The 21,982-nt window shown below is 43.2% G+C and overlaps 1 protein-coding gene across 1 annotated transcript in view; it reads right to left on the bottom strand.

Annotated features, from left to right (window-relative positions):
* Positions 1–18,247, bottom strand: part of clmpb (CXADR like membrane protein b) — a 69,612-nt gene extending 51,365 nt beyond the window's left edge. The window contains exon 1 of the mRNA XM_020095175.2: positions 17,826–18,247. Coding sequence (XP_019950734.1) covers positions 17,826–17,880 — 55 coding nt within the window. The 5' untranslated portion in view covers positions 17,881–18,247. The remainder of the gene's footprint in view (positions 1–17,825) is intronic.
* Positions 18,248–21,982: the final 3,735 nt, after the last annotated feature.

Here is a 21,982-nt window from a genome sequence, read left to right as displayed (position 1 = left end):
GCCTCTCTTCGCCTTGCCCCGCTCTGCTCATGCTGCAGCGACATAGATTGCTTCTTGAATAAGAGAGAGCAGAGGGATCATCGGCTTTTAACTTGGGTGCGCTCCTCTCACTTTCGCTCTCACTCTTCGCACGGCAGAGATAGCTTTGAGTGGAGTCATTAGAAATCCGCTGATAGAACTGGGGAGCAGAATGGGATGCAGATGTTTCAGACAGATAATAGAAGCCTCTCCAGTGTAGGGGCCCTCCTCCTTAGTGCGTGCTGCGCTATCATCTTGATGTCTTTGTAGCGGAACATTGTTCCCTAGTTTGGAAAATGAGGTAAATCGGATTCAGAAAACAAGTGGATTAACTTAATCACCCCTCGGCTTTGACAATGACCTTCGCTTCTGAGGCATAATAAGGATTAGTTAGAAGTGGAAGGACATATGCCACGCAGAAGAAAAAGATTATAGCTCTCTCATGACAGAATGATTGAAATGTGCTATACACCATTCCTTCATGGTGAGAGGCTGCGATAAGAGGCCATGGAGCACTGCATCATAATGCTTGTCTGTGATACTCCAAAGAGAAGGAGTGATATTTGTAATCCTGCACAGTGAAATGCCTTCAGTGTTGTTCTCTCAGATAGAAATCTGATTTTACTGTATAGAAATGTACATAAACAAACCACAAGACTGCATCTGAAACAGGAAGCCAAGAGTTTACATTTACATTAGAGCTATTGATTCCAGGCTGGCTATTGCACATATTCTCCATGATTCCTGTCATTATAGCGAGGGGAAATGGCGTACTATTTCTTACATCCCGCACCACGGTATTGATCCAAGCACAGGAAGGAAGTTATTCTCAGGACTGTATGAAAGACAATACAGGCGCGCTCCAGCTCAATAGGACATTACAGTCAACAAGGTCATGCAAATTAATATCAGACGTTGACCTCCAGCCTGACTTATGGGAGAGGTGAGGTCAGGTGGGAACATGAGGTCACAGGGCACGCTGCTGCAGGCAAACGGAGGAAACAAGATCTTGGATAGAACAGGACGGATGGCGATTGATCTCGAGTGACGTGACGAGCTGATCAATCAGCCACCAAACCCGAAACCTCCTGATAGGATGCTTACTTATCTGGAAAACTTCTCCTTTTCCAAATAAAAACACGAAAGCCGGACTGTGCCGACGTGAGTTCAGCGAAGGACGCAGCTGCCCATCGCTGCTGCTGGGATCAGGATTTATGCTATTGTTGCTATTGTCAGCTGCAGAGCGGCTATCTATGAAAGGAGGCTTATTGAGGGGAAAGCTGTGTGCGTGTGTGTGTGTGTGTGTGTGTGTGTGTGTATTCCTCTGCCGGTGTATCAGGAGATCTATGCGTTTACAGTGTATGCATGTTTTTCTCTGTGGCAGGACTGATAAGCAACTGTTTTAGCTGCAGACACAGGAGACAGTGAGGCAAACATACTGCAACTCCTCCTCTAGTGCTCACATTCCTCTCACTGTATATGGGGCCACAACTGTTTGCATAGATAAGTAACTGTGTGTTGCTAATCAGATTTTTAAACTTGTAAATGAAAGGAATCTGCAAGTGTGTGGACATATCTGTAAATGTCTACAGAAATATTAAATTGTTGCTGAAAAGTGCTTTGATCCAAGAGCTGGAAACAGAAGTTATGAAGGAATCTGACGACTGCAACTGATGACATGTCATTTACATCGAAGCAGCCATTCACAGATTTGTCTATACGTTTACAAATCCGGTAACAAACACACAGGCACAAGTACTGAGGTGCAGTAACACAACCCTCCCCCTACATTTGTAAACAGTTTTGCTACGATAACGGACCAGCACGTCTGTCTCTCTCCCTGTGTCCCTCTGTTCTTTCCCTTCTCATCTGTTTCCGTTCATTTTTCATCGCTGTCTGCCTCAGCTATTCCAGCCCTCCGCCCACCCCCGACAACAAGGTGCCGTTTCGGGAGGAATGATATTAAAATGTGGTGACTGCAGTTACGTAAGTGGAGCTGGTGGTTGAGCTGTGTCTGCATGTGTTCGTATGGTTATCTGGGTCTGCACTGACAGTCTGTGTGTGTTTTGTGTGTGTGCTCAATAATGAACTAATTTCTAATTTTAGATGACTCTTTATGTGTAGGTTATCCTAAGAGAATCACATGCCCAGAAAAGTGCCTACCTGCAATACAAATCATGCACTTGTCGTTACACACAAAACACACACACACACACACACTTTCTGCTGCTTGATGGGAGAGAAACAGGCAGTCTGTGTTGCATCATATGATTTTCTCACTATCTGCCTCACTTCCTTGACCGTGAAACCCATCACTCTCAGCAGTGTAAGTTGGTCCTGCGTGTGCTACTGCTGTGCCGTCCGTGAAGAGAGTTGGAGGTCACGTTCACACACACACACACACACAAATAACCTTACTCTCGATCATGAAACAGCAGCAGCGACAGTGGCTTAGCTGTGTTGCGTTGGCATTGTCTCTTCAGAGACAAGCGTAAACAGAGTGATTGGACTGCTACACTGCAGTTGCTCATGCTGACTCACCCTGTACATTACCAGCGAGGGAGACATGCAGGGATGGGGCAGAGAGAGACCGCGGGACACTCATAACACACTGGGCTGATCTCTCCCGTTGTTCTCTCCCCCATCTGCTTCCCCATAATCCAGCCTTTCCAAGGTTATCCAGCAGGCGGTGGGGGATGGAGAGGGTCAGAGAAGGTGACAGTCCACCTGAAGCAGCTACACTAAACGGCCGTGGACAAATGAGGGTCCTTCAATAGAGCCCTGGCTGTGATTAGCGACCTGTCCCTGCAGATACGGCGTACGGAGCTCACGGCGAGGCGACGAGTCTGAGACCGTAAGAGTGATTGTTACTGCAGCGTCTAAGTTGGCGGTTTGGCTGGAGGGGGGGAAGCAACGTGCGGTGGCAACACTGGGGGCGGATGCACCATTTTTCTAGTCCAAAATGAGCCCAATGTCACTGTGACAGTGCAACGCTCCTTTGAGGGCACTGCGGGCCAGGGGGGAAATGATGGATGAGTTGCCAAGCAGCCTCTCCTGCTTCATCATTGTGCACGCGCACATGCACTCCCGAGTCAAGGAAAAATGTACACATAATGCACTCACACTATGACAATGCATACCCAGCAATTTGTTCTCACTAAGGAATGTGGGAATACACACACACACATACACCTGCACAAATAGAATACACACACACAGTCGTAAAAATATTCTCACTCAAGGCCATCTAGGGATACACACATGCACAAACACACACGCTTTGACTGATATATTTGTGTCCGCACAAGTTATAATTAATCACTGGGATACTTGTTAGTTACAACACACACACACACACACACACACACACACACACACACACACACACACACACACACACACACACACACACACACACACACACACACACCACTGGCTTCATTATAACTGCAGCCCAGGCTAATGCCACAGGATCAATGACAGATCCTCTCTCTCCGCTCATTTCTCTGACCCAAAAGCAGCAGCGCGTTGCCATGCAGAGCACCCTGCAGCGTTTATTCCTTCTATGACCGAGCAGTAGCCTCCAATAAGGCCCTGGGGTCATCTCTTTGCTAATATTCTACCTCAACATATCCATCCAACCCCCCCTAACATATCGAGACCAGCCCACCATTCACTGCAACACCAATGATGAGGGTTAGGAGGATTACACCCAAAGGTAATTACTTAAAGTGCTGATTACCTGCAGAAAATTGTGAGCAGTGATGCTGCTGGAAATGTAAATTTATGTCACACTCTTCTAATAGCCCTCAGTTAGATAGGACTCAATTTAATCTACAATTCTGCATAAAAAGAAGAAACAATTCCACAGTTTAGATGCTACAGTTACACTGAGCTATGCAATAACTCTGAAGCATCACAAGCATCTGTGATCAGATTACCGCATATTTACAGTAACTGCAACAGATTACAGATGTCATCTTTTTTGGAATCAGATTACTGTAATTCCATTACATCTAATCAAATACTCCTCCTCGGCCCTGCTGAGCTTACAGAAAGCAAACATCCCTGACTGTCCTCATGTGAGATGCAGGTCTATAAGCGGGCAGTGAAGGAGAAATATGGCCGGCCTCTGGTGAGTGAGCTGCGTATAAGCTGAGTGGCCATCTATCATGACCCTGCGGCAGGGAGCCATGCACGCTCCATCCACTCAAGACCCCTCGTCTCATAGGAGGGAGAGAGGAATGAGAAGAGACAGGGCAGGAAGAGGAAGGGCTCATAAACATACTCCCTCAAGATGAGGCGGGGTGGGGGGTGTCATGTAAAATGCTCCAACATAGGGTTGGAGAAAAAATGTCTGGCCTCTTAGATTGATGGACTAAGCTGCTGTGCTTGTAGTGTTTTTCCTGCAGCACAATACACACGGGTGTATGGCTATGATTACTTGTAGTCAAGCGGCAGCCGGGAGTGGATGGTGGCTACAGTCTAAATATTAGGATTAATGACTGCGCTGGTCAGTCTAGTGAAGCATCATTCATACTTCTATTGCATTCCAACGTGTAGGCAAACAACAGCAATACAGTGAATATTTGTGGTCTGAAAAATAGAAACAAATCTATTTATTTTTATATTTTCCAAATCAAAATGACTATACAGTGACAGATAGGGTAAATAAACAATAAGTGGGATTACTTGAGCTCAGCTACAGGTGAAGTGAAGCAAAAATCGATATGTAAAATAACGAGGGCTTTCAAAGCCTATGTTCTGCTGGCCATACTAATGTATTGAGATGGTAATGTGTGCCATACATCAAATTTCCACCCGGTGGACAGAGGATGTTAAATATCTTTTCTCCCCCGCACCTAAAACCACCACTCTCTCTTCAACCAGATCAGCTGCAGGAGGTGATTATCTACGCAGTTGGTCCGGCTATAGAAGAAGACAACAGAGTGAAGAGGGGATAACAAAGGAGACACCGGGATGGGTGGTGCTGTTGAGCAGGCTGCAAGGAGAGCGTCGTGCATCAACGTTATAACTTTCATTTATGATTAAAAAAAAAAGTGCTGGCGCCGTTTCATTATGATTTCCCTGCAGACCTCATGTGGTACAGTTACGAGATGACAAAATGGAACTAACTTGCATGTCAGTGAGAGGGTCTCGTGGTGCACTTCACAGGGGCAGCGCATGGGTGAGTGACGATAACGACATGTCTATTTATCTTAACAAGAGGGCTGTTAGCTTGAGCTAATGGAAAACATTGGTACATACACAAACACAAAGGTCTGTCGAATCGTCTGTCTTGGGTCTGTATCAACAGACTGTGACTCATTGGTGCACAGACAAAATGAAAAAAGAATGAAAGAGCCGTTCCATTGTCTTGTGCTTCTCAGCTCTGTGAGTTGAATGTAGAATGAATAAATCATTTCCCAAACGCTGTCATGAAAGCTTTGTGCCATGTATATGCTGAGGACAGGATTATGTCTGGCATGAGGAAAAAGAAGCATGTGCACGTGAGCAGTGATGGTGATTTCTGTATATTTTGCAGTACTGATGTGTGACCTGTCATGTCCCGTGTCAGTAATTTCAGCCAGCTGCATATACACGTGGCCCGTTGCCGCTGCAGCCCATTGCTCACTGAGCACTTTTACTGGCGCCCTTGCCACTGTGCATCTTTTGTGTCCTGTAACTGAAAACCACAGCTCTGTTCTGTCCTCTCCAATCATGCCACTTCAGAGGCATCCGTGTCTAACACCGAGCCGAGGTAATCTCTCACTATTGATCCCCTCACGTGGCAAAGGCAAATATGTTAAAGTGCACAGTGAAACCTGCACACCTGGCTAAAAATGTGACACTAACAGGAGCCACAGTGCTCGCTTTCTCCTTCTTCTTCTACATTTGTCTGTGTGGCTTAAGCATCTGTTTGCCTACCGACATAAGCTCCTACGAATCTCTTCTAGTAAGTTGTGGCATCCGCAAAACTGCAGAGGGGAAGCTTCAGAAGACAGTGGTTGATTTCAAACAGATCTGTCCGGACGTCTTGTCTTTTTGGTTCGGTACACCTTTCCATGGCTAATGAGCAGTCATCTTCGTTCCCTGCCGAGTGAGACGTTCTTTTTTGTGCCTCGTGTCAGGAAACGCTGGTGATTCATTACCAGTGGGGAGAGATAGAGGAGGGGAGAAAAAAGGAGTGTGATGGTTAAGCCTGAGCTTTAAGACAGACAACTATGTCCCCTAATCCATTCTGAGCAGCCGTAAGCCTTCCGTTATCACACGTTCGAATTGTGCATCCCTTAAACACATTAACTCGTGCCCTAATGCAGGCCCCTTTTGTATGACACAGCAGCTACTCGTTGCAGCCAGTCACTGGGCTAAGAAGGAAGAGACATGCTAATTGCTGTCAAACTCATTTAATTGGGTAACAAGGGTGTTTCTTTAATGGATGCTGAGTATCAGCACATTTTACAGCAATCAACGTTATCCTGGCGAGCACTCGAGGCAATTGCAATTCCACGCCATCCCTCCAACATGTGTCAGAGAGGGAATCTGATGATAAAAACAGGCATGAACACACTCACTGACAGCCACTCAATCACTTATGCACTCACACAGTGTGTCTCGTTCTTTATGCCACACAGAGTACTCTGGTCCACTTGTTATCAGTACACAAGTGAAAAAGCAAAACAGAAACTTGTTTTTTCTTGTGGGACTATACGATCAGAGCTGGATCCTCACTCTGCTCGTCTGTAAATCCAACGTGTGTGCACTGCTCCTCCTGACACTGGCCTTCAGTCGCCAAACATCCTCTCAGTCTGTCTACAAGCAAGAGCTCTTTTAGCAGCATGAATAACTCATAACGTAAAAGAAACAAGGTAAATACTCAAGTCAACAGGACCCACAGAGGCTAAGTAATAGTGGTAAATGTGGGCAGCACTGACACACTGTACATTCACTGTTGAAGTAGGATTAAGAATACAATAATTGTAATTCTTTACTTATGTATGATTTCTGAGTTGTCTGAAACACTGACAAACTAGAATGGCACTCAGTCTATAGTGGATATATCAGGCAAGACTCAACAGTCTCCTTATTTAACCACATTTAAAGTGACAAGGTCCAGATTTTTCTTCGGATCTTCAACAAATTGCACACACTCAGATATTATCATGGATAATATGCATAGTCTCTTTTCTCAAGACCGATTAATTATTCAGAGAAATCTACAATAATATTGAGAAACACTGACTGATAGAAACTCTTGGATCCAGATCTATACCAAAATGTTTTTGTGTAATCCTTGTAAAGTAAAAAACATGCGTAAAAATAACCTAGGCAAAGGTAAAATGGCGGAGGTGAATATCAGGCATGTATTTATTCTGAACTTGGATGTAATCCAGGCGGGTAACATCACTATTTGATTCCTAAACAGTGCTCTAGGTGCTGTTGGTGTTAACACAAAATAATGTAGATAAATTGCTATGCTATACCAATGCAGCCCACCATGGACTCACAAACAGAGCGCAAACATAATTTTATTTCAGTGATTTTCTTCCATTTGCTGCGATTCAGTGCACACGGATAAATGTGGCCTGTTGCTGCCTGTGATCTCCAGCTGTGCTGAGGGTTGCGCTGACAAGGGAGACCTGCGACTGGGCGACCACAACAACAAAGCAGGGCTTGTTATGTAGTCTGACTGCAGCACGGCAAAGACACTTGGTGTTTGCTGAGACAGCAGATGACTTGCCTTCCTCTCTCTGCCCCTTTGCTCAACCAAGGCAGGATAGACTTAATTGCCTCATTAGCAAAAGGGCCAGCAAGGAGTCGGCCTCTTCCACATTGTTCAATGTCAAGAGTGCAACCAAGAGGAAAGGTTAATAGAGTAAACAGCATCTCCCTCTCCTAAATAGAAAAATGTTTGCTTTCCATTATGATGGGTCGGGGGCCAAAAGCTTCATTTCACTCCACAGTGGCAGAATTATGCATTTGATTTCATTTTCATATCTGCACATATCATACATTATTTCTACTTTCAGAGTGAAACACAGCTTGCTGTTGCTGTGGGGTAACTCCCAAAGCTGTCTTTTTTTAGGCTTGGACCCATCTAGAAAGCAGAGTCATCATGCCAACTTTAATTATTTTAAGAGCTTGAATTTGCAAACTCTGCTATTTCCTCCTGCACGGCGTCTTTGGACCCCAGACAGCAAATCAAGCCAAATGCTAACACTCTTGATTTCCCTCTTGAAGAAAGACACACAAAGTAAAAATTATGTCTGCTGCTCAGAGAAAATGTGAGCCTCACGTTTCATAATTTTGAGAGACGTCAAACTCAGAGTGCAGCACAGTTTTCACACACTGCTGCACCGTTCACACACAAACTGAAGAACACCACTTTCCTCAACCAGCCACCGCAATAAGACAGTTTTACGTGTGACAGTTTGGACAACAATGCCAAACCATGACAGGCATCTTGAGTGCAGTCCTAAGGCCCTGTCTATTTCTCGACAGGAATTGCTGTGCTCTATGAGTTGGGACTGACAAGCTGCGTGATGGGCCGAGCTACACAAGCGTGCACTAAACAAAAAACGAGGGAATGTCAAAAACAAATGGCGGAAACATGCTGTTTACCCCACTGAGCTGCGAGTTATGATTGCAAAGTTGTTGGCATCAATTGGTGACTCTCTGAGGTGCACTACATTACTGCAGTGAGTCTACACAATCACATGAGCACAACTAGCCTCCAGCTGCAGCAAGCACTTGTGTATGAGTGTTTGTCAGGCGGTAACAAGCACTAACACACTGCTTCATGTCCTTGCACAACAAGTGCAGCCTTAATGACCATGAAGAGAACAAGTCCTACTATGTAAAAAGAACTACATAGATTGTTGTTAAAGCCTTTCCACCGGTCAAAAAACCAACTAACACTCACTTAACATCTGGCTTTTGTCTGCAATGATATAATCAGCATTCACTCCAAGGAAAAATAACTTGAGTAGACGCAGGTTTTTATCGGCTCCAGCTCCGATCGTCAGTGATGGAAACCTTACACCCGGAAGAACACGCTACTTTTGACTTCATCATCAGATGCTGAAGCTGCGCTTTTTCTGCACAACATCATGATACGCATTTAAATTTCGGGCATTGGAGCGTAAATAGCCATGAATGTTCAGTTGCTGTTTTTCTTACATCTTTGGAACAAATGCAACAGGACTTTTTGTCTTTATATTGTGCAAAATGCGACACTGGCAAGACAACGAGGTGAGTAAGCTCCTCAGTTTCTGACACGTTCTTGAAATCGAACATGATTCACCTGGGGGAAAAAACATGCAATGACAATGGGAAAGAATTTGATTTTTAGCGATTTACCAGTGTGTGAAAAAAACCTGCCTATACTCACTAAGTTTAAGATAAACATGTGAAATCAAGGGCGCAGGCTCTTCAGGCTGTGGATGATGCCTAACTTACTGCAGGGCTACATTAACAAATGTTCAAGTTCACATCTGCTCGGCAGCATAGCGTAAAGGCTCCATTTCATCAACAAGTCAAGTCTAACGAGTTGGAAAAACAAAGGTGGTGGTGCCATCTGTTCTGAAGCTCTTTGCTGGAAAAGGGGAAAAGTGGGAGGACAGGAGGGGGAAAAGGCTTTTTTCAGCTCTGGTGATACACACACACAGTCTGAGCTCCAGAATGATGATTTATCTCCCGTGAAAAACTAACTTCTCAACCTTTTGCCCTGATACAGGACTCGTTTGCTCTTTAATCTGAAAGAGGGAATGGAGAGCCGTGGTTCCATCAGTGACATTACCTAATTAATTTGTGGACAATTTAGCAACTGATCAATGATATTAAGTTTACAGTGTTCTCACTGTGCTATGACAGAGCAAATGGCTGGTTTTGTGGTTGGATAATTAAACCATCCATCACACAACATCCACTGGAAGAGAGCAGCACTGGCAACCCAAGGCTGGACCTAAGTTATTGCTTTTTACAGTTCCTACTGACACGAGGCAAGGTTCTGATGACCAAGGATTTCATCCCTATAAAGAATCAATTAGTGGAATTGCATATCTTGCAGAGCTTTAAAGGCCAAAGTTTTATTACAGCCAATAAACAGATTAAGCCTGGAATTTAAAGTTACACGATGAACGGAGCTTCTTTTCCTCTCTAACCAAGACCAAGAAGATCTTTTTTATCCGTCACTCAGTATAGATCTATATTTGACAGATGGCTGGGTCCTGACTTCAGCTATCAGGCACTAAGAGTGGAGGGGGGATCTGCCAGATGGTGTTCAGGTCTTGTGCAGGTAACCACTTTGTCTTCCACCACTCTAATCAATGGCCACCAAATTCCCTGCCTTCCAAACACCATCCATCTTTAGGTCTTTCCAGGCTGCTCGGTGACGACCAAAAGCGGCTGAAGCTAAATGTCTGAAGGGCAGAGGGGCCTCTACTGATTAAAGCCACTAACGCTTTAGGGAAAACTGGCAAGCAAAAGAGGAAATGGAGTGAGACAATGTAGCACACGGGTTCTAATGGTGTGTCCTGCTTGCTGGCTAATAGACTGCTTCAAATTGAAAGGAACAGCAGGCGTCTAAATAGAGCGACGTGGAACATTTCCTCCTGCTCATTCAGTCGGCTCTCAATTGGAAAAGCTGAAGGGGAAGAAAAAGAAACTTGCCTGGGTCTCCATTAATTGGTTTGCAAGTGCAAGTTGCTCTTACTCATCTGCAATCAATTCAGGGGATTGAATTACAGCTGAATGCCATGTACAATGAAAGAAAAGATGATGGATGAAAAGTCAATATTTTTGTGCATCTGCACCAGGCTGGAATAAATCAAATACATGTACATTTCAAAATTATTTCAGTCTGCATGAAAGATCCTTTGCTCTTAAGAGTTATGTGCAGGACTCCCTGTGGTCACGATCTGGCTATGAGCCGCATTCTCTTGCTGTTTCACATTTCAGCAGTAAGATGCTGTTGGAGTGTCCAAGTCCATATTTGGACATGATAATCAATAATCACAGCATGAGATGAGGCGGCGCACAGGTTGGAGTCTGACAGGTGCACCCCATGACCAATTAAAGTGCTAAGCGCTGGTAATAGATGATCAATTATTGGCAGATGGTTTACTAGGGTTTTGACACTCTGTCACTCATTGAAAACGTTGGCCAAGCACACAACCTGTCCAGCAGTGAAAACGCCTGCGCGCCTAATCGAGGTACATTCGGCAGAGTAAAAAGAACCATTTCAAATCATCTTGACTTGACACGCAATCAGTGAGCTCACGGTCATGTAAACAGGGATCCAGGTGACAAGGGCGACGATTTGAAGAGATGCACAGGCTTGACCTCGACTGTAACACAGCCAATGTCACTGCTCTCTGGGTGTAAATGTTTCATCAATACTTTGCGTTTTCCTCCTTTGTGTCACTGATGTAAGCACTATGCTAAGCTGCTTGAAAGTGAAAGACACCTCAGCAGAGAGGGATTTGGCTTTTTGAGCTGTTTATTTTTCCTGCAGAGCCGCGACGAGCAGCTGCACTGGAAACAGGGACATACCTGGTTTCAGAGACAGAGAACATAGATCAAAAGCATGTTCTGCTAAGAGAAGACAAGCATGCCAGCTTTATTCTGCACTGCCAGTTTTCAGTAAAGAAAAAAGCACTTGAGAGCGCCATAACCGGGCTGGGAGCTCAGAGATGATAGTATCTTACCCCCCCCACCACCACCACCACTGATAAACAAATCATTTTAAGGTATTTTTGCAAGATGCAGGAATGTTGATCCCCTTTGCTTTTGTAGCCGCAGCAGTGGTGTTGGTGATAGATGGAATCCCATTTAATGCAAATGTCAATAAGTGCATGAGATTAATATTGAGACAGACCTTCAGTCGGGGGAATCAATTCCATGCTCCACCTCACCAACAGCATCAGCATTTATCTCACCGTTTTGTTCATTGTTTGATCTCCTCGCTGCTTACATAAAACAATCAAAGCCCTCATTACAATATTTTTGCTCAGAAGGAGCACATCACCTCACATTTTCTAGGAAAATGGCTGTGATTGCACTTGCCTCATTGACTTTCATGGTTATTCCTCCCTTTTGGAGGACACAGCCATGGCGATTACAGGGAGATCGAGGCCAATGGAACCTTTTAGAGTCACTACCCAAGGACTTTGAGATTTAGAGTAGCTGATCTTAATACGCTAAACCTGCTGTCTTGGTTATTTCCTGCATTACCTTTTCCTATTTGTATTTTGGGGTGAACAGAACACATACAGTCAGACGTACTGATGATAAATGGGACTGACTTTACAGATACGGATACAGGAGGAAATAAGCTAAACTCATGCAGTCCCAAGACAGTAACAAGTAAAAAATAAATCTTGCTTCGCCAACAAGGTCTATGGTCATATGTAATATCTGCTGAGCTGGGGGGCGGCAGTAGTAGTATCAGCTGGTGCACTTTAATAATTTTAATAATTAATACCTCCACCAAGGCCCAACAGTCTGCTTCGATTAAATCAAGCTGCACCAAATCGCACACACTCATATATCAGTCCTCTTAATGTGCTTGATTTTTTTTCATCATCTTTGAATTAGTTCCTGAGAAATCAGTGAAAATGTCAAACAATCAAACAAAAGAAACCTTAATGATCAAAATTCCTGAATCAGTCCTGTGATCCAGATCCACTTAATGAGTTCTTTCCTAAACATCCTTCCAACAAATTTTGTCGTAATCCATCGTCCAACGTTCGCAGCAGAGGTAATCATTTTCACGTTAATTAAAACATGTATTTATTTGTTACATTGGTTTTCAACAAGTCTTCTCCACACAGTGAATCATACAGCTTATTAATCTAACTCCGGAATTGCATCAGTAGACAGCATCAACAGTTAACCTGGAAACCAGGCCAATCAGCAAGCTCACATTTATTTGCTCTTACAGGCCGTGTCCGTCCCTCCTCCTATTTAGACTGATTTTTATCTCTCCTGGGACAAGTTCAGCCAATCACAATAATTTATATAAGTGGAGGCAGGTTCATATAATTACAGTCAGAGGAGCACTCCTGAAACGTTTTCAGAAACAATCAAGATGGCTGCCTCTGATGTGGAGAGGTCAGTTAAATCTGCGATTGCAACAGTATCAAACAAACGAGCAGTGAATTTTCTCTAAAACAAGAACAAACGATGGCTCAGCGTTTGTTGATAACCTATGTTTCCTTGCTCTTATTGGTTGTAAGTGTATTCAACTGCATCCAGAGGCCTATGTCTGTGATATTAATATAGTGAAACATAATTCCTTGGAGATATTTGGAACAGCTCTCTAAAAAGTTAATTGTTGCGAAACTCGATGTGATCTCATATGAGTTTGAGTTTCGATGAACAAAACTGATGGTGTAAAACAGCCTGTAGCTGTCAAACATACAGTATAAACATTACTTTATCTGTTGAAAAGGTCTGCCTGTAACTGTTGGTGCACTGTACAGAGAAGTGAAACACACTGGTGTGCTGTACTGTCATATGTAGACTGCGCATGTGGCTCCAGTTAATGTGAATGTGAGCCTCTCCGGGAACATCTGTCAAAGATTAGCAGTAAAGTGAAATAGGCAGTTCCTGTTCATACGTTCCAAAATAATCTGGCAGTAATTTTCCCGGTGAAGGATGAAAAAGGGGGAGGGTTTATAGGTCAGAAACACTACACAAACCCAGCTCTGTCTAGGCATGTGTCTTGTGTTTTACAAGATGCAAGTGACAAAAAGGCCCACATTGAATTATGTGTGGACAGGTTGGAAATCATGAAAAAAACTGTCAGACAAAGAGATGTTGATGAAATAAGAGAATAATTCAAGAAAGGCCACATCCGTTCCAACACTGTGACCTTTATTTTTACCTTACATGTCAACATAGCCGACCTCCACCCTCTATACTATCAGGAATAAAAGCACTTACTTCACAAAGCAGGCACACTTTCACCTACAAACACTCTCATTTCAAACATGGCATCCAGCCTGCTGCGACACAAGAGAAAGACCCTCTGACTAAAAGCACCACAATCAATGAAACATGAAGAACCCCTCAGGTACAGAAGATGGATGGCTTGTTATTCTGGGAAGCATGCTGTCATTCAAAGGCCATAGGCATCAGGAGGGTGGGGGAAAGTGCTTGGAAGGCAAATCAGTGTTTGTTAATGATATGGATCAATTGTTTTGAGGACGGCTGGACCTCTGTGCTCATCTCTACCCCTCCTCGGTCACCCTGGATAGAGGTTTTGTATTCCAGAGTGTTGTGCCCTTGCTGATCCTTTCAGATTTGCCACTTTTGCTTTGAGTAATAGAATCCTCTCTTGATGGAAATCTGTTTACACTTTGTTCTGCATGTCAAATAGCTGACACTGCAGGTGGAAGGGAAGTCGCTTCACTATCTGGAGCAATACACTTGCTATATTCCCTCTTCAGCTGCAGCTATACTGTACTGTGTCCTACCGCTCGAATGCAGTATCTAGTTGATATTGATTCCTGAGTACATACTGTATATGTGTTGTGATGCTTTACATCGGCCCTTTGCTCAGTCTGTGTGTGAGAATGCGCTGATACATCTGCATCACTTTCATCAAATAAACTTAAACGAATCGTACTTGCCAACTGAAGTGAGATTGAAAGTCATTTCAAAGTTCATGCTTCTCAAATGTGAGGTGACCGTTGACTTCAGTGCTCTGCACAGTGCTCTGCACCTAACTGACAAATGCTTCAAGCATCCAGCATATTCACGTCTCACAAAAGCGAGATCTGCCAAATTCATCACCTGCGCTCAAAAAAAACATATTTAAAATAATATTTTCAAAGCCGAGGATGTGCATGGGGAGGACGCCACGTGATGACGCTGAAGAATAATGTGAGTCAAAAGGAGATCAAAACAAGGCCTTAATGTATGGTAACTAGACGTCAAATATCGGAATGTCTCTGGGTTTGTAGGGAATGTCAGAAGTCTGGTCCTGAGTGTGTGTGGGAGTGTGATTCAGGCGCAAACACATCAAGATGTCACTTCATAACCTCTGGCTCAGGAGGCTCCTGTCATCTTCACATTTCAGAGATCCTCTGCCTTCCCCGGCAGACATGCTAAATATAGAATGGGGACAGAATTTCTGTTTGGAGCCACCGCTCGCTTCATCTCCATCCAACACTAACATGTGTGCTTGCATGGGCACTGCCATCTCCTCACATAAAGCATGGAGACACACATGCACAGACTCGTGCCCACTGTATTCCCATGATCACTCGCATGGCATTGTCTTGCACAATGATGCTCAAGCGCATATAAAGACTCCACCAAATGCAGGGTGCAGGCTTTGGGCTCTCACATAGAGAAGCCACTCATTCTTTTCAATTACATCCCTGTCAAGTGACTTACACTATGTTATTACTTCTTGGGCAGTCATTTTCAAATTCCCTCATTCAGAATCATTTAATCCTGGCACAAGGACAGATAGGCAATCCATCACTGGTCTCCTTCACCTGGCCCAATCTACCGCTGCACTGCGCTGCTACTCTGCTACTTTATTCGACCTTGTTCCGTTTCTTACTTTGTATCGACAGAGTTACCGATGAGGGCTGCGAAAATCTCCGTAGCAATTAATTGTGCTACTTATCTGTAATGTGAACAGTGGATATTACATCTCCAGTAGATATTAAATTAAGGATGTCTCATGACTTGCGAGGCCAAAGCCAAATGAAAAAAAGGAAATGAGACCCTATTATGACTATTGATTTTTTTATAATAAAACAGCCACTTCCTCTCTTTACTTGGCCTCGGTGTTGATCCTGAATTAATACGGGCTATAACTTTAGGAAAATGTCCTCCAGTCTGGCACAGCAGAGCAGCCTAGCCTGAAAAGCTACATATACTGTATTTCCTTGCTCTCTTTCAGCTGACTGGCGGATATTTTGTTCCCCGCATGAGAGATGCATGACCCAGGTTGCAGCTGTACTGGACACTCAGCTTGATATCATTTTGCAGCTGCATGAATTGTCTTATACATTCATATCTTGTGACATGACAGGGGAAGAAGAAACTGCCTCACCATGGCAACAACAAGTCATTTAATACTCATGGCACAGGCTGATGGTTATTTTAAGAAAAATGTCTTTATCTTATTTTAGTGAATAAATTGCTATTGTGCAACTGACAGTTTTCATCGTGTTTCCCTCAACATTATCAGTAAGACACAAGTGCCTAAATAATCGGAACATGACTGATGAGCTAAAGTAAAAAAATGTCCAGTGCTGATTCAGCCCTTTAGTTAAACCAAGGATGAGTGACCGTCACGACTAAGCACGTACTCAGGATCCACCGGCAGACCTATGTAACCCCTACCATAATGTATGCAGGCCCACAGCGCGGGTCAATTTTTCCATCCTCTATACTGCTTATCTTACTCAGGGGTCACAGGGGACTGGAGCCTCTCGCAGAAAGCACTGGGCCAAGGGAAAGGTCACCACAATATGGACGGAACTGAATAATGGGGAGCCGAGGATAACAAACTCTTTAGGCGTTCACGTCTACATCACAGGCCACATGGAGCATGAGCGGGCAACATCAGTTGTATGTCTAAACTAATCAAATGAAAAATTAAACACAACTGAACTGCCGGTGTCTAGATTTCTCCTCTGCACTGCGATATGGATGGCCAGCAGATTAGAGCACGACTTCTGGACTCGATCCAGTGGGGAAGAGCTGCCAGGTCTTTGTTGCACTATCCCTCATATGGCCAAAGCTTCATACTAAGCAGCCCCATTCACTGACAATTAAGTGTTCACTCCCTTTTTGAAAAACTCCCTTTTACCCAGTTACACCCAACTAAAGGAATTTGAGATTTTTTTTCACTGCAGATGAGGAGACAGCGGTGGGGAGTGTGAAACCTCTTACTGGAAGTCGTTTTTACACACTGTCTCCATGTACAGCAACTTCCAGTCAGTGTATTCACAGAGGAATTAAACAAGCCTCCATTTAACTCTGTACCTGGTACTTCCAGGCTCCACTATTTACAGCCGTGTTTGAATTAGTACAATTAATGCAGTATATGTACATAGATAAAATAAGCTTATCTTTTATTCTTCATTATGACATAAAACATACATTTTGCAGCTCAATTTAAACTAGAAATTCACAAAAAAGTCTGAACATTATATTCAGAGAATTTTAAACTGGGCCAAACAATAAGAAAGGCAGATGAAAAACATCTGACCCTGCAGGATGGTTTCTATCAATGCTCTCCTCCTCTCCAAATGATTTGCCTGTGCCAGAAAATCGCAAACAGCTTCTTGTTTATCTGCAGCAGACCTGCCTTTGCAGAACCATTGTCATTCCATGCACATGTATGTACAGTGGTGGGTACATGTGGAGAGCAGATTCTAAGGGAGGGGTCAGATGAACTTTTTATCCTTTCCTATTTTTTCCACCTTTGTTGAGAGCAAGTAGAGCAGCCCATGGGTTGGAAAGCAGCGTCAACTTGAGCCATTTCTATTTCTCAAATATATGTAAATAGCAATTATTTTTTTAACACATGCCGGTTATAAAATGTCGAGTTAAATAAAGGAAAAAATAAATATATTCTGACATCATCAGAGATATGGGCTGGAAACATCAGCCAGATGTGCTGTTGAGGACAATGAAATGAATCCAAAAGAAAATAAGGAATATACATAGAATAACCGCAGCAGTGTCCACGTCCTCAGACACAAATGACAGACAGAAACACGCTCCACTGCTTTTTAAAAAGAATAACCCGTTAACGAATCTTTGAAGGGACTTACCCAGAAACAAAGAGCGAAATATTGCAGACATCGCGGCTGGAAATCCCATACGCATCGGAGGTGGAAACAATGCGCTCAGACTGCCTCCAGACGCATTCGCCTGACCTTAAGTGCGGGCGCGTTAACGCAGCGGCACCGTCAGCGTAACGAGGAGCGAAATCACGAACAAATCAATCTTCTTCGTTGAACGCACAAGTCCAAGGGCATCATATGTGTTGCACGCGCCCGACATGGTCTTAAGCCTCCCGGTGCGAAGAAGCGCGGCTCTCTCTCTCCGTCATGTTCGTCGCGGGCTTTGCCACTTGGCGTCAAATCAAAGTTCCCCGGCTTGTCTGGCTCTGGCGTGGGACGTGTTGTCTCCGGGTCCCCTCCGTCTCCTGCACTCAGCAGCCTCTCCTCCTTTCCTCCTCCGCTGCACAAAATGCCAGAGAGGAGGAGGAGGAGGAGGAGGAGGAGGGCGGATAGGTGGATGATGAGGGGATGCTGAAGGATGGAGACCTCTAGAGTCTGAAGTTCTCTTGCACAGCCACAGCATCCTGCTACAAACACTGTGTTAAGAGCTGGTGTGGGTCATCATGAGAGGTGGAAGATTATCTCCTGGATATGAATGGAATTGACCGTTTTTAAGGAAAATTAGGTTATAAAGAAACCATATCATTTTATAGTTGTAGGGATTAAAGTGAAACAGGTCTTTGGGACATATACTCCTTTAATACTGAAGTGATATTTAAATACATTACATCTGGAGAGGGTCCTCTCTACGGAGGCCAAACTGGACAAACACCAACATTTTTTGAGTTTTTATGACAACTGAAGTCTACCACAGGTTCTCTTTCATGTTTGGAAGGGGAGGGTGAGGTGATGGGCATTCAACTGCAACTTGCAACTTCACCACTAGATGTCACTAAATTCTACACGCTGCAACTTTAAATCTTATTCTGATGTTATTATTTCAACAGTACTATTTAAAAGTATTTGAAGCATCTGAAGCAAGATGCTGCTAAATCAAGTCACAACGCAACATGTATTGCAAGGTAATGCAAAATTATTCCTAGGGTATGCAAAAAGTATTGCATGGGAACACAATAGTAATCCTCTAAATATACAGGGTTTCTGTGTCTCATGTCATCAAAACCTGAATATCTTTGAGATTTGGAGAAAAAATAGTAATGATGTAATATTTACTAAATTCACTATTTTCTGACCTTTAACAGAACAAACTGCTCACATACATTATTTAAAACAAAAACAAATCTATTAGTTATTTTCAACCCAAAAAATTAGAAGTAGTGTTTTAGGTTTTTTTTGGTATGAAATTGGAAGGTCAGGTTAATTACATATGATATTACAAGAAGAAAAAAGCTATATAAATGCATGTTTGGGGGGTGTGGGTCATCGTGGGAGATCTAAGTTATCAGATCTCTTTGATATACATGAAAAATATGTCTTTGAGGGGAAAAATATGTTATGAAGAAATCTAAACATTTTATATAGGGTTCGCAGTGAATAAGTGTTTGGGACTTGATAAGCTTAAGTGAAAAATTGCATTTTAAAACTCAAATCTAATTATAAAATACATTTTTTGTGTAAGTGATATCTTAAGAGACGTTTTAAAGCACTGAAACATCATTTTTTTGAATCATGACACAAAACTCTATTTGCTGAGGTTAAAACAATTAGTCACCTAGTAATTAATCGATAAATTAGAGAGAAAACCTCCCTTATTCCACATACCAATATTTAATCGAACCTGAATATCTTTGGAATATGAAGATTTCATGGTTGCACAAAAACAGACAATACGATCACTTGGGGCTTTAGTCAGAGTAAATGCAACTATTTGTAATTTTCCACTATTTTCTGATGTTTAATAAACTAAGCAGATATATTATTTCTTGATTAATGCATCAAAACAGTCAGATTAATCAATAATGATTTCACTTGTTATTTACAGCCCTATAGATTTATTTATTTATTTATTCTAATACCATTTGGAAGGTTGGGTGAACTGGATATGACTTAATAAGAATATGAAGTTAAAAAGCATGATACATTTTCTTGGCTACTTATACTTCCCAGCCTCTGATGACACTTGTAATCAAAGACATTTTTTTTTCTATTTGTCCAGCAGTTTCTCAATCTAAGGATTATTCCATCAATCTTTTAAAAACCGCCACACCAGATTTGTCCCTAAACCAACAAACACAGGGAGTGGTGCTATGTGCTGATGGCTGCTTTGATTACTCCCCCTCAAAAGAAATGAATAAAAAAAATAAAAGGTTCTCACTGGCCACTGGCCCCTCTTCTCTTTCTTCCCCCCTCAAGTGGCCTGCTCTTCAGCACCAGCCCTCGTCCATTCCTTTCCGTTCCAATAACTAGTTCCCTCAAAACAATGCCTCTCATACCAAAGCAAGCGTGCGCACACATTCTTTCCCGGTATTTCTCTTCATCTTTCACTAATACAAACACAGATGCACAAAAACATACGTGTTCACTGTGAACAGCTGGTGAGACACGTGATTCCAGATGTTGAAAGAGGCAGATGAAGTGGTGTCTTTCATCTGGTGTGATCTGGCTTTTACACAAAATATTTGGCATCTCTTGTTCACTTTATTTCTTGTTCACTGCATTTCCACCATAATATAAAACGTGAGTGGTCTGGTGAGTAACACAGTAAGCACAACATGCAAAAACTACTCTTAACTGTTGCAATATCATCTGTCAGATGAAGATGGACGGCTGCTTATAACGGACGTGTTCACCCCTGCAATCACAACAGTCCAGATAAAAACACCTGATTGGAAAAAAATCGCCCGATAGTCCACACACATTACATCTGTGTGAACATTTTCCTCCCTGAAGCCGAGCGTTTTCATCAGAAAGATGCGATCTGGTTGCAGCGACACAACACATTATACAACACTGAGGTTATCATGATTGCTCCTTTAAAAGATGACCTCACTTATGTGTAAACGTATGACAACACCACTTGAGAAACGAGGGCACATGCATTCTTGATAGCGGTGATTTTACGATAACTCACTTTGTCTCATGTTGCAGTTTTGATGCCACTGGAGGCGACCGGTCTGTGTTTGGTGGTGGCTTGGCCTCGGTGCATGATATAGCACCACAATGCAGATGGCCTCACAGATGGTTGATATTTATACCGTGGGGCCTTGACAAGTCACTTGTGTGGAAACTGCTCTTTCTCACTGAGTTTCACATCAGCCAGAGCACAGCCATCTCCTAACACCCATTTCTCACTGCACTAAAAACCAAAAAAGACAAAAGGAGAAATGTTCTGATTATCAATGTTCTCCTTTTTGAGGTAACAATGATAAAGATGATGATGATGATGATGATGATGATGAGTTGGGACCCCCACCCCCTCGTTTTCTTTTTTCGCACATGAAAATGTAATCCTCCTAAGTGCAAGGTCCATGATTTTTTTAAAATCTTCCAGACTCAACACGGCTTGCATCTTAGCTGGGAGTACTCTTGACTTATGTACTTTAAGTGGATTTGCAATTTAAATTGGAGCAACAAGATGCACCTCGGACCTCCTGGCAGAGACGGAGCACTTCAGCGAGAGTGTCCCCATCCACCAGAACAGCTGTATCCCCCACATAATGACATCACAGGGATGTGTTAGTGTTTTGTTGAAGCCCGGACGACACCCCTGCAAACACACACGTGCGCGCCGGGATGCCGGGCTTTGGCCACCTTTCTCTCTTGACCTCAGGGAATGAGAGAAGTGGGTAGTTAAAAGGATTCTTGAGTAACAATATGGATGTGGAAGAGAAGGGAAAAAAACTCCTTTGTTTAGGCCGCTCTATTTTTAGCGACCTATGTGATGCTTCACCGTTAGTGTTTCACGGCTCACGGATCCTTTATAATTTAATGAGGGAGAGGGGTGGCCCTCTGAGATTTATGGTGAGCGTCTTAAGGCGGCATTGGCCACTCGGATTATTGATCCAAATCGGACATTTGTTTATGCCCCAGTAAAGCTCTTTTCCTCCTGTGCCACCGACCGACCCCACGTCGGGAGCATTTAAATCATCAGCTTCTTCTTAAGCCAATAAAATAAATGTACTCATGTTGATTATTTTAGTTCCCTCAGTTGTGTACAGTGTAGAGACCACAACCATGGATATAAA

Source organism: Paralichthys olivaceus, chromosome 11 (assembly GCF_024713975.1).
Source record: "Paralichthys olivaceus isolate ysfri-2021 chromosome 11, ASM2471397v2, whole genome shotgun sequence".
Lineage (NCBI taxonomy): Eukaryota > Metazoa > Chordata > Actinopteri > Pleuronectiformes > Paralichthyidae > Paralichthys > Paralichthys olivaceus.
The sequence above is the reverse complement of the archived record's forward strand: the minus strand, read 5'-3'. Positions and strand labels throughout refer to the sequence as shown.